This window comes from Rhineura floridana, chromosome 5, assembly GCF_030035675.1.
Source record: "Rhineura floridana isolate rRhiFlo1 chromosome 5, rRhiFlo1.hap2, whole genome shotgun sequence".
Taxonomy (NCBI): domain Eukaryota; kingdom Metazoa; phylum Chordata; class Lepidosauria; order Squamata; family Rhineuridae; genus Rhineura; species Rhineura floridana.
This window is the reverse complement of record NC_084484.1, coordinates 89,188,615-89,201,902: the sequence shown is the minus strand read 5'-3', so window position 1 is coordinate 89,201,902 and position 13,288 is coordinate 89,188,615. Positions and strand designations below refer to the sequence as shown.

General features: G+C 41.4%; 1 protein-coding gene across 3 annotated transcripts in view; it reads right to left on the bottom strand.

Moving 5' to 3' along the window:
* The window catches only part of LANCL3 (LanC like family member 3), a 60,046-nt gene that overhangs the window by 17,273 nt on the left and 29,485 nt on the right, over positions 1 to 13,288 (bottom strand). The window contains exons 2-4 of one of the 3 annotated variants that reach the window (XM_061627399.1): positions 3,571 to 3,694; positions 2,097 to 2,294; positions 1,639 to 1,803 (exon numbers count right to left, since the gene is read on the bottom strand). In XM_061627399.1, the coding sequence (XP_061483383.1) occupies positions 1,639 to 1,803; positions 2,097 to 2,294; positions 3,571 to 3,694 (487 nt within the window). Of the gene's footprint in view, positions 1 to 1,638; positions 1,804 to 2,084; positions 2,295 to 3,570; positions 3,695 to 13,288 lie in introns of all 3 variants that reach the window. The other 2 variants (XM_061627400.1, XM_061627401.1) reach the window with 2 other exon arrangements.

Here is a 13,288-nt window from a genome sequence, read left to right as displayed (position 1 = left end):
CCATTTCAATCCGGTTTCAGGCCCGGTTTTGGCACCGAAACAGCCTTGGTCGCCCTGTATGATGACCTTTGTCGGGAGAGGGACAGGGGGAGTGTGACTCTGTTGATTCTCCTTGATCTCACAGCTGCTTTTGATACCATCGACCATGGTATCCTTCTGGGAAGACTCATGGAGTTGGGAGTTGGGGGTACTGCTTGGCAGTGGCTCCGCTCCTACTTGGTGGGTCGCCACCAGAAGGTAGTGCTTGGGGAACATTGCTCGATGCCCTGGACTCTCCATTGTGGAGTCCCGCAGGGATCGGTACTGTCCCCCATGCTTTTCAACATCTACATGAAGCCGCTGGGTGCGGTCATCAGGAGTTTTGGGGTGCGTTGCCATCAGTACGCTGATGACACACAGCTCTATTTCTCCTTTTCATCCTCTTCAGGTGAGGCTGTTAACGTGCTAAACCGCTGTCTGGCTGCGATAATGGACTGGATGGGAGCTAACAGACTGAAGCTCAATCCTGACAAGACCGAGACGCTGTTGGTGAGTGCCTTCTCTGCCCAGATGGAGGATGTTCATCCTGTTCTTGATGGGGTTACACTCCCCTTGAAGGAACAGGTGCGTAGCTTGGGGGTTCTTTTTGATCCTTCCTTGTCACTTGAGGCCCAGGTGGCCTTGGTGGCACGGAATGCTTTCTACCATCTTCGCCTGGTAGCCCAGCTACGTCCTATCTGGACAGTGACGACCTCGCCTCAGTTGTTCATGCTCTGGTAACTTCTAGACTGGACTACTGCAATGCGCTCTACGTTGGGCTGCCCTTGAAGACTGTTCGGAAACTACAACTAGTCCAGAATGCAGCGGCCAGATTGCTGACGTGGACCAGAAGGTCCGCTCATATAACACCTGTTCTGGCCCGTCTGCACTGGCTTTCTGTTTGTTTCTGGGCTAGATTCAAAGTGCTGGTTTTGACCTATAAAGCCCTACACGGCATGGGACCGCAATACCTGGTGGACCGCCTCTCCCAATATGAACCTGCCCGGACACTGCGCTCAACATCTAAGGCCCTCCTCCGAGTGCCATCCCATCGAGAAGCTCGGAGGGTGGTGACTAGAACCAGGGCCTTTTCTGTGGTGGCCCCCGAACTGTGGAACAGCCTCCTCGATGAGGTGCGCCTGGCGCCGACGCTACTATCTTTTTGGCGCCAGGTGAAAACCTTTTTATACTCCCAGGGATTTTAAAGTGTATTTTAATAGCATTTTCATCATTATTTGTATTTTGGATGTTGTTTGGTTCTTTTATTGTTTGTTTGCTTTGTTTTCTTGATTTATTGTATTTATTGTATTTATACATTGCTTGTTTTTTTTATCTTTTTGTACACCGCCCAGAGAGCCTTCGGGCTTAGGGCGGTATATAAATTAAATTAAATAAATAATAAATAATAATAAATGATATATTTTGATTCTGTGCATGTATGCTCATTAAATATCCTTTTTTGAGGCCTGTGTGAGTCTAAGTTACTGAGTAAATCTTTCAAGATGCATTATTGCCAGTGTTTAAAAATCCTAATTCACAAGACTCCTAGAACGTGTGTATGTGAAACGTGTCTACAGAGGAGTCTTGCTAACACCAGCGTTACATTCTGACCTGCATTACCATATATAGAGGTAGGGATGCTGGGAGAAACTGAATGGGAGCACTCGCAAAAGTGAATGATCCTAAGTGCTTCTTCATGAGTAGGTTTGAGTCCCAGAAGAGCCAGGATGCACTGTGCATCAATTTCCATCAGAGAGAAGGCCCTGAAAGGGAAGCTTTGGATTTCTGTAACACAAGCAAATTGTCATATGAACAAACTAAGCTGTGATGCATTCAGATTTTTATAGCAAAGATACCACTAAGTATTTTGAGAGCTCCCTCCATTGCCTGATCTTCCAGTCACTTCAGTATTAATCAAAATATTTAAGGTAAGAACATAACAGTAAAAAAGTGACAGCCTCACATTAAATGTTAACATAAAATCTGGCCTGTTTTCTCAGCAAAATGGCACTGTGTGAAATGATGTTCTAAAGACTAATTTCTGGCATCTACTTCACAGCATCTACATTGAGAAGAACCTGGAGCTCCATGACACCAGTGTACAAGCTCATTCTCCCGTTCAATCATCTCTCCTAGTTCTGGAGGCCAGTTGCAATTCTGTTCTTGATCCATAAGGAAGTCAACACTCTGCCATACTAGTTCCTGATCAGCAGGTGGAATATATTCATAATAGGAAAGCAGCATCTGTAGGATAGATGAAAGTCCATGAGCAGCTCCTGTGAAAAACAGAAATAGTTAAAAAGTAAGGAGTGCACTCAATATTCACAGGCTTTAGCCTTTTGAAGGAAACCTGCTATTGGGTGGGTAAAGTTCCACTCAAAGGCAAGGCATCCCTTGGAAAAGAAAAGACACTTTTTGTGCCAGACAAGAAACAGTATGCTCCTTTCCCCTTGTTTGACAAATACTTTGCACAAGAGAAGGGAATGGATGTGGATCACCATTGCAGATCATCTCCTTTAAGTGGCAAGTGATATGTAGTCCAATCTTTATCCTTCTGTCCTCTTCTGGAAAAGTGCTTTCCAAGGGAGGGAAGGGGATTGCTCAGTGCACTCTCAGCCAATCAGAGTAGGACACAGATTTAGGCTGTAAGCACACTAGATGCCTACAGCAAAGCATTTCCATTGGCCACACCATTGGTTGATCTGCTGATCAGTTGTGAAATCTGTTTGAAGCTGATTTTTTAAAAAATGAACTCAAGTTGATCCTGCCAGGTTTTACAGTAAAAAGGGGTGGGGTTTGACTAGCATTGTGTGCCACTGTTTTCAGAAGAGAGAGGTGCAGATACACTGGAACCGTTAGAACAGTGAATGTGTTTCCCTCTTAGTCCTACCCAGAGCTTGGAAAAGTTACTTTTTTGAACCAGAACTCCCATCAGCCCAATCCAGTGGCCATGCTGGCTGGGGCTGATGGGAGTTGTAGTTTAAAAAAGTAACTTTTCCAAGCTCTGGACCATTCTGTAAAGGTGGCATTAAGCTTTACATAATGCCACTTGTTTGTGCTCAGCACTAAAGACAGTATTTCCGCTTGCTTATGTATCCATTTTTATGCAAACTTTCTCAGTATATCTGTCAGGACCAAATTCCTCACTTCAATGTTTCTAGACTTGATTATCCTAGTGTATCATCTTCACACATTCCTTATATAGACCATTTCATGGTCTAGTTTATTGTTCTGACTCCATAGTATAAAATAGTTCTTAGTTTATCCATCTGATCACTTGTCAGTTGGAGAAAACAAAGGCTGTACATTTTGTCCATACATATTAGTAGTCTGTATATTATATTTCTGGGGTGCACTGATCTGATATCTCACAGTGCAATCCTCTGCATTTCTCCTCTGAAGCAAGTCCTATTAAGTTCAATGGGACTTACTCACAGGTATGTATATAAAGGATTGCAGCCCTACTTCTAGATCCTGTTTCATTCCAGTGCAATAGAAATATGATAATAAATCAGTTGGAACACACCTAGAAACATTAACGTCTCTGCTCACCAAGGTATTCTGTTCCATAGTAAGAGTACATGAGTGGAACTGGTTTTCTTTTCCTCAGTGCATACTGCTTCCCAGATTCTAACATTGCCTGACAAATTGACTTAATTTGTGCTGGAGTCAACACCTAAAGAGGAAAAAAAAGTCATCAGAAGCAGTAGGCCTTTATAATAATTTCTAACATTTTTTTCCTCAGGTATCCTATAGAAGGTAAATGATCCCAAATCCAGCATGGCCAATGGCCAGAGGATGATGGGAGTTTTAGTCCAATAACATCTGGTGAGCCACAGCTTCCCAATCTCTGTTATATAGGCAGGTCTACATATTACATTGGGATCTTTCTGTGTGACATGGTTGCTCTCACCAAACTGTTTTATAAAAACTATTGAACTGCTCAACAGCTGAAGATTCAGTATGAACATGCTTATGTTGACATCTGTCTTTGGCTCCTGTGTGAGGCTTAATCCACAGTAAACTTTACAAACACCTTCCTAACTGACTGTCAAGCAACATTCCATGTGTGAACCTTCCCCTTCAAGTTCATGCACCCTTTATGAAAGCTGGATGGATGAATATTCATCAATGACTGGCCAGGCTCTAATCTTATATGGTGAACTACTTTTTAATTTGCCTTTTCTGTGCACTTTTTAAAAACTTGCAGTTTGAATACTATTATCTGGCTTCTTTCTGAGGGCCCCCCTGCCATGTTCAGCACATTACAGTATAAATATCTGCTGTGACAATTACTCCAAGTTTGCCTAGTCATTCATAGGCATTTTGTAATTCATAGCATAGGGTTTTTATGGGTATAGCAGAAGCTTGCATAGCATAGTACCTTTATGTTTAAAGGTCTAACAGGAGTGTGATAAAAGGGGAAGACAAATGCTTGAAAATGCTGCATGTGGAAATTATTTATGACAAGAAAAGGATGATTACAGAAAATGAGGATAGAGTTGGAGGTGCACTTAGTAGCATGGATCCACTTATTTTTTTAAGGTGTATGATATGGCATCAGTATATTTCATCACATGATGTCACATGAAGATGTCACAACACATATGAGAATAACTTTGGGGGGCATGGTGCCTCTGCCTAACATCATATGATAATGCTTGAAGTCTTGTTTCACCTGTTATGAAGTGATACAACTTTATATATATATATATGTACACACACACACACATTGGTCCAGCAAGGAATTCAACCCGAGCTTGAATTCAAGGATTTGATGAATATTAAACAGTCAGAAATTCTTTTATCTTAGTTCTATTTGGGGTTGTATGCCCTGCTATTATCCCAGCAGGCAAGGAAGCAAGCAATTATAGCCTTAAGTTAATCAATATATATTCAGCATGTATTTGTTAGTTAGCCTAAAGGATTGTATTCCCCTTTAGAGCCCCAGCATCCTTGGGTATGCCAGATCACCTCATAGCCACCTGGGATCTTATCTAGGTGTTCTAATGAGGATATGATGGCTTGCCCAGTATGATGCTGGGAAAGCACCTCATTGCCTTGAGACATGAAAGGAGCATCGTTAGGGGAAGGTACCTTGTTAACTCAAGACATTAAAGGAAGCTGATAGGCATAGAGTCAAGGGTATTGCTTGGCATAAACAGGTGGATGAGTCAAGGGACGGTCAATGATAGGGCAGTAGCTGCTCGTTAGCCACAGGTGGACGAGTCAAGGGATGGTCAATGGCCCGATAGTGCAGCAGCATCTTGTTAGCAAAGATAGAGAAGATATGGTAGACATATAGTTTGCCAAGGAAGGATGCCAGGGTACTTCCAGTGAAGATAATATAGTTTTCTAGCAATTAGTCTGCTTTTGAAGGTGTCCTGTGATAAAGTCAGAATAGCCACTTATAGGCAACAGGTACCATGATATGTTATTTTGATGTTTATATGCTCATTAATCATTTATGTAATCCTAATAGTTGTATGCCAATTTTTATGCTATAAAAGTGTTTCTTGTGCCCAGTATGGGTGTTCAGTCTGACCCAGCTACTGCAGAGCTGTGGGACTGTTCCACTTTTATTGGGATACTTGGCTGTATGCTTGTAAGTTACTCAATAAATTTTAACTCTTTGTAAGCAAATCTCTTGTCTGCATCTCATCTTTGGTAACCCAAAAACAACCTGAAGTGTTACAGGGGTTTTCCCCCTTTCCTTTTTTCTTTTTTCCTTTTCTCTTTTTAAATTGAATTTGTACTAATTGGATCTTCATGTAATTGTAATGTTGAAATAATGAAATAAAAGAAATTTTATTTCCTTTATTAATAAACAAACAAACAGAGTTCTGTCCTCTGTACATTTGTAATGCCCAGGGCTGAACATATGCATTCTATTTAAGTCCAAAGAAGCAAAATAAATGGGCTGCAAGATAAAACCTGCTCTGTTCCACCCAACTAATTTTAGCCACCATCTGAATAGTGTCCCTGGATTCACTCTGTCATTTTCACATATATGAAGCATTCAGAGCCAGTGCCAGACATCAAGGAGATCTCAGCACGGAGCCACTGATGACCCCCTTACCATCTCCCCCATGTGGCTGCACAGTATTTTTTTTTCTGCGGCTGCTGTTGCCACAGTGGTGCAAGCAACGCAACTCACAACCTTCCCCACTAGGCCAGCAGGTATTGTTTCAGTGCAGGATGGACACTGGTGCCACTTTGGAATGGAAACCAAGCTTGGCTTCCATCTGTGGTGGCTGTCCATCTTAATTTACCCAAATGCATTGCCCTGGCCTATCAATCCCATTCAAAAGCAGCAGTACCTCCCATTCATCAATAAAATGCCACTCAGGATACCAATGGGGAGGATGGTAAGTAGTGGCAAGCTAGGTCAGGCTGGTGAGAGGCCCTTCAGAATCCTTGGCCAGTACCCAACCTGGCTCACTGCTGGTGCTCAGCCTGGAAGTAATGGTTACCTTTTACATCCATGACATTGTTGTGATGCGGGCTAAATTTAATTCCTGCCCTCACACTAATTGCTCTGGTCTCTGGAAAGGAGTTCACAAGGAGGAATGCAAGTGTGTCAGTGCACAGATGCATTTTAGTGCTGGGATCCCTCTGCTTGCCCTTCATAATTAGTATTTTGCTACTGAATAATAATTGGTGATGTATATATTTATGTAGTTTAATCATAATCAAGATTAGGGTTTTTTCCAGTCTCATTGTCTCATGTCAAAATATGATACTTGTCCCATACTCTCACTTACTGAAGATCTGAATTTATAAAATCCTTAAGGCTTAAAGAAACAAAACAAAACAAAACAAAACAAAACAAGGATTAGCCACGTTCCAGAGAAGAATACATTACTAACTGAAGAAACTGTGTGTTAAGTCCTGGAGTAATTTGGACCAATAAACGTTTTAAAGCAATAAATGTCATGTTGACTTTACCTATGTTGTGAATAACCTTTTCTGTGTACATAGGCCTCTTGCTAACACTCAGATTCCTGTATAGGCAGAGAGCAGAAGTAACGTATGGTATTACTTAGATGTTGAAGGGGTGGGTTCGAACCACCCCTAGCTTTTTGTAACATCTTGCCTGATTTATTTAGAAAGATCTATATCTTATTATTTATTTATTTATTATTTGTTTTATATCCCGTCGTTCATCCAGCAGCAGCCCAGGGCGGCAAACAAAAGCACTAAAACCACTTTAAAACATCATAAAACAGACTTTGAAATACATTAAAACAAAACATCTTTAAAAACATTTTTTTAAAAAAGCTTTCAAGACATCATCTTTCTAAAGAGTTCTGGAGAACTTGAAAGCTTGCCACACTTTTGTAATATTTTGATTGATCCAAATAAAGGTATTTCCCCCAATTGTGGATTTTGGAGTTTCATACATATTGCCTTAAAAAGAACCCATAAGCTATGAGGGCTTAAAACTGCTGGATGAATAATTAACAAGATAAATTTCAAATGAGCTCTGTAGAACATAATGGTTTTATTAAAACCAGTGATCAGCAGAGGGAGCTTTTGTAGTAATTGCAGTGCGTGCAAAGAATGCCATAAAGTAAAGAGCATAGTTTGTATTCAACAGGCTAACTTACTCCAGCATACAATGGGGCTTGGCCCACAGGCTTCTAGCACTGTGCTGCACTGCAGCACAGCAAAGACCAAGCCTGGAGTACCATCAAGTCATATTTTTTCAGATGGAGCGTGTACAGTGATTTCATCTAAGACTTTGTCATAGAATGTGATGTACTGTTTTTCTGTTTCTGAATTTTGCCAGGGATCTCCAGCAGCAAGGATTTAACAAGCGTGCTAGCTGCTTTTAATGATTCAGGACAAATCTTTTAGCATGTTCATTCCTTCCATTAAGACACACAAAATGATTCTCCAACTGAAACCTACACACTTCCATTTTAAAAGATCTATTTGAGGGTTTGGTAGGCAGATGCCAAAAAGGCAAAACACAGAATAAACTACTTTTACAAAAAAACAAAACAAAAAACAAGGCTGATATACTGTTGCTATGACCACTTCACAGCCAATATACCTGTCATGTTATAGAAATGCCAGATTACAAGAAGCAGGGCATTTGACACTTTGATTTTGACCCTAGTGTTTGAGCTGATTGAGAAGTTGTGTTTCTCTGAACATCTCTGCCCTATTTCTAACGCAAATTGGTAATGTAATTAACACAGTAAATGTACTCACTGCCTTGTGGTTTGCTGCATCAGCACAGAAATGCTTACTGTGGGATGCACCAACAAATAAGCCAGCCAGTGCAATGCCATGAAATATAAGGTTAGTGTCAAAAAGACCACACTAACCACAAATAATTACCTTCTGCTCCCTTCCCCAATTCCTTTGTTAATTCAAAGCACACATACCCATTCAATTACGGCTTCTTTGTGGTAATTATTAGAGCTGTGCACAGCCCCCCTACCTGCCCTGTGGCTCCAATACGGAGGGGGGTCCTCTGGCCAACCCACCCTGGGTTGACCTCAAGACCACCGCCCTGCCCCACCTCAAATTTGCTCCCGGATAAGCTTGGCGGTAGGGCTACTGTTTAATTAAGAGTTTTAAAACTCAAATTAAACACATAGCAGGAAGAGAGGCAGGGAAATGACACCTTGCGTCTCCTCCTGCGTCCCATGACTGAGAGGGGGTCAATTCTTCAGGGTGTGGCAATACCTTCCACCCAGATCAATGCCTTAGAGGAGGCATTGACTGGGGGGGAGGCACTGCAGCACCCTGCAGAATTGCCACCCCACTGAACAGCTGATCGAGAGAGGGGGGCAGGCAGGAAGCTAAGCCTACATTCTCCCAGAAGACACAGCTAGGGATCTGAGGCAGGTCTTGGTCTTCTTTTCTCACCTTGCCTGCCTCTTCTTCCTTGTCCTGTGCCCTGTCCCCTGACAGCCATGGATTACTCTGGGTCATCCAACCTGCAGCAATCCATGGCTGTTTGAACCTGACTTGGCTGAGGCCCAAATGCCTCCAAAGAGGCCCGATTTGGTCAGGCCTCAGCTGAACATAGAGAACAACCCTAGTAATTATTATCAGACCATTCATTACAGCAGAATTCTACACTACACAAGCACAGTAAGACCTCTATTCCAGTAGCAATAGCAGTTAAGCAAGTTCAGATGTTTCAGGATCAGGATATGCACTACCACTGCTTATTTTAGAAGTCATAGCATCAGATAGGTCTCCGGTTTTGGGGGGTCCTCTCTGGGTCTCTGGGTGAGTCATCTTAATCTATGGACACTTAGTTTTAATTGATTTTTTAAAAATTAAGTTTCTAGGTGGTCTGATTCAAAAGATATAAACCAAAATGTCAGCCCCCACAATTTCTGTTAGTACTGGCTGTTAGTCCTTGCCCTTTCAAGTTTTTAGCCAATAAGTGAAGTTAGGGTTGTGACTGACAAGATTTGTTGACCCCCAGGCAATAGCTAAACCCCATTTCAAGTTCTGAGAACAGTTTCCTTTTCCTGGTTGTCTCACATTTATTTCTTTATTTAATACATTTGTATTAATGCAAAAAGCTCTCTGGGCGGTTTACAACAATTAAAAACATTAAAAACACATTTTTAAAAAGCAATTTAAAAACACATGCTAAAATGCCTGGGAGAAGAGGAAAGTCTTGACCTGGTGCTGAAAAGATAACAGTGTTGGCACCAGGCGCACCTCGTCAGGGAGATCATTCCATAATTTGGGGGCCACCACTGAGAAGGCCCTCTCCCTCATTGCCAGCCTCCCAGCTTCCCTCCGAGTGGGCACCTAGAGGAGGGCCTTGGATGTTGAGTGTAGTGTATGGATGGGTTCGTGTCGGGAGAGGCATTCCATCAGGTATTGTGGTCCTAAGCTGTGTAAGGCTTTATAGGTTAAAACGAGCACCTTGAATCGAGCTCGGAAACATACAGGCAGCCAATGCAAGCAGGATTCACATCAGGATTTCAGTAGCTTTCAGCAGGATAAAGAGTACTTTTTTATTCAGGATTGAGACTTGCTTATGAGTAAACATGCATAGGATTGCACTACAACAGAAGGTCACAGCAGGATCTTGGTAGGCATACACAGTAAACAATTCTTAATAATTATAATAAAAGTATACAGTTTTTTAAATTACTTGAAAATTATACATTTTATCTTTCAAATAATTTTTGAACAGAAATTTTAAAAAGTGTATATGCTGTAGTGTTATACTTTTCTAATTAAGGAGTCAAACAAGTTTAAATTGTACTGGACTGTTTATTTGTCTTATTGGGAAGGTTTTGAAAACCTTCCCAGTATGAAGCTTTTCTTGGAGTAAAGCTGCAAGGCTAATTCCATATACCTGGAAGTTAACCCCACTGAATTCAGAAGGACTTACGTTTAAGTAGACATGGTTAGGATTGTGCTGAAAATCAGTAGGACTTTTGAGTGAACATAGAAAAGCATTATGTTGCAAATCTCTCTCTCTCTCTCTCTCTCTCTCTCTCCCTCCAATCTTCCCCCCCCCAAAAAAACCCAGTTAGGCAGGGCTTGCTTAGATGTCAAAAATGTTCTGTAATGGCCAACTGGTTTTGACAATAAACTGTTATATGGGATGTATGTATTTTTACATCTGCAGTGTGTGTGTGTGTATATGGAATATTTCCAACAACCCTGTGAGGTAGGGTTGGAAACCAAAGCAGTTCACAAGAAATAAATCCATTTAAAATCCAATAACCATAAAGAAATATAAAACAGTTGCAAAACAGCTTAAAGTGGTATATTCTGAATTTTGGATAGGGTGACTGAAGTTCCTTATCACTGAATTGCAGTCCTATGCATGCTTCCCTGTCTAAGTAAGCCCCACTGAATACATTGGGACTTGCTTCTGAGTACATAGGATTCCACTATAAATATCTTTACAGGTTGTGAAAATAATAAACATCTTTGACATTCATGCTTATATAACTATTTCTTCATACTATGTCTTGATATGTATCTGATTTCACATTATGGTTGTAAATTATTATTTCCTCAACATTTTAAGTGTGCCATTCTTCCTGGGGATGGTTATGGTCCCCCTCTGTTGTTTTCACCCTGAGGGAAAGATTAGACTGAGAGATGGTGCATAGCCCATGGTCAGCCAGTAAACTTTGTAGCGTATTTCCATTTAAAATTTAATTAATATGATTTATATGCAGGCCAAGTTTATGAAGTACTGCAGGTCCACATAATACATATAAAGTACATCCACCTCATATTTAAAGCACATGACTTTCCCCAAAGAATCCTGGGAAGTGTAGTTTGCCCCTCACAGGTATAGTTCCCACCACCCTTAACAAATTACAGTTCCCATGATTGTGGTGGGTTTTATGTGCTTCAAATGTAATTGAATGCGGTTTAAATGCATGGTGTGGATCTGCCCCAGTATGTTGTGAATTCATTAGTGAACTGAAAAGAACAATTTTAAAATATACTTTTTTAAACAGGGGAAGGGCTACAGCTCAGAGGTAGGGCACACATTTTGCATGCAAAAGTCCAAAATTCAATCTCTGGAAGAGACTATTGCCTGGAATCCTGGAGAGCCAATTCTAGTCCATGTCATCAGAACTGAGCTAGATGGTGCCAAATGGCTTGACTCAGTATAAGGCAAGTTCCTTTGTTCCTAAAAGTGGAAAGAGACCCAAGGGCCACAGTGACTCTGAAATTTATTCATGTATTTTATTTATAACATTTATATACCACTTTACAGTAAGGCCCAGCTTTTCGGCGCCGTGCTTTTCGGTGTTCCGCTAATATGGTGGCACCAGCGGGGCAATCAGCTGTAGCGCGGGAAGCTCCAGCCGCTGCACTCCAGTTGACAGCAATCAGCTGTAGTGCGCGAGCTCCCCGCACACCAGCTGACAGCTATCAACTGTAGCATGAGAGCTCCCCACGCTACAGCTGATTGCTGTCAGCTGTAGCACAGGAAGCTCGCACGCTACAGCTATATTGACTGTATTGCCTGGTGTGTGTTTCTGAGTGTATATTATATAATACAGTAGGGCCCCACTTTCCGGCGGTTTTCACTTTTCGGCAGGGGTCTGGAATCTAACCCGCCATATGAGTGGGGCCTTACTGTATTATAAAAAACCTCAGCGTGGTTTATAGAAGGAATTAAAACAAGTATTATTGGAAAAACAGTTAAAAACAGGTATTTAAAAACATTCAAAATAATAAAACCAATGAGTTAAAAACAGATAAAAAGCACAATAGCTTCTACATGCCTGCGCATGCTTGCCTAAACAAAAATGTTTTCAGCAGTTGCCAAAATGAATACAATGAAGGCACCTGCCTAATGTCAATAGGCAGGGAGTTCCAAAGCATAGGTGCTGCCACACTAAAGGATTGATTTCTTACAAGAACAGAACAAGTACTATATGACACCCATAGCATGGAAAGCACACCTTGAACTTGGCCTGGTAGCAAATCAGCAACCAGTGCAGATTTCAGAGCAGAGGTGTTATGTGCTGATAGGGTCTCACACATGTCAGCAATCGTGCCACAGCATTCTGCACTAACTGCAGCACCAGGTAAGGTTGTGCAGCACTGGGATTTCTGTGACCTTGGCTGACTGGCTGACAGGGGTTTTTTTTAGTTTTGATTAGGAACCCTGAGTGGTTGTGAGATGCTGCGTTTTCTATTGTACTCATGGGAATCTTGTTGTGGCTGGTATGGTATTGCATTTAGGACATCATCAGTGTATTTTGTTTTTCTTTTTCTATTTGCATTTCATTTACCTTTAACCTCACTCCCTTACATCCATAGAAGCAACAATAGTTGATGAGGTGCGCCTGGAGCCAACACTGTTATCTTTTCTGCGCCAGGTCAAGATTTTCCTCTTCTCCCAGGCATTTTAGCATGTGTTTTAAATTGTTTTTATATTGCTTTAAATTTTAAAATTGTGTTTTAAATTGTTTTTAAAATATGTGTTTTAAATTGTATATTTGTTTTAATGTTTTTGATTGCTGTAAACTGCCCAGAGAGCTTCGGCTATGGGGCGGTACAAGTGCAATCAATCAACCAACCAACCAACCAACCAACCAACCAACCAACCAACCAATCAATAAACAGTGGTCCCATGCACTCAGCTCAATCCCCTTAAACCCACTGATGATGCACCTTGTTGTTTGCATGATGGTTTGTGTCTTGCCCAACAGTGGTAAAAGGGAATTCACAAACTGGGAAGTGTTGCTTCAACTGGTGTTGTTCCCAATCTACTGCCTGTGAAGGTAGACCAAACCATGTG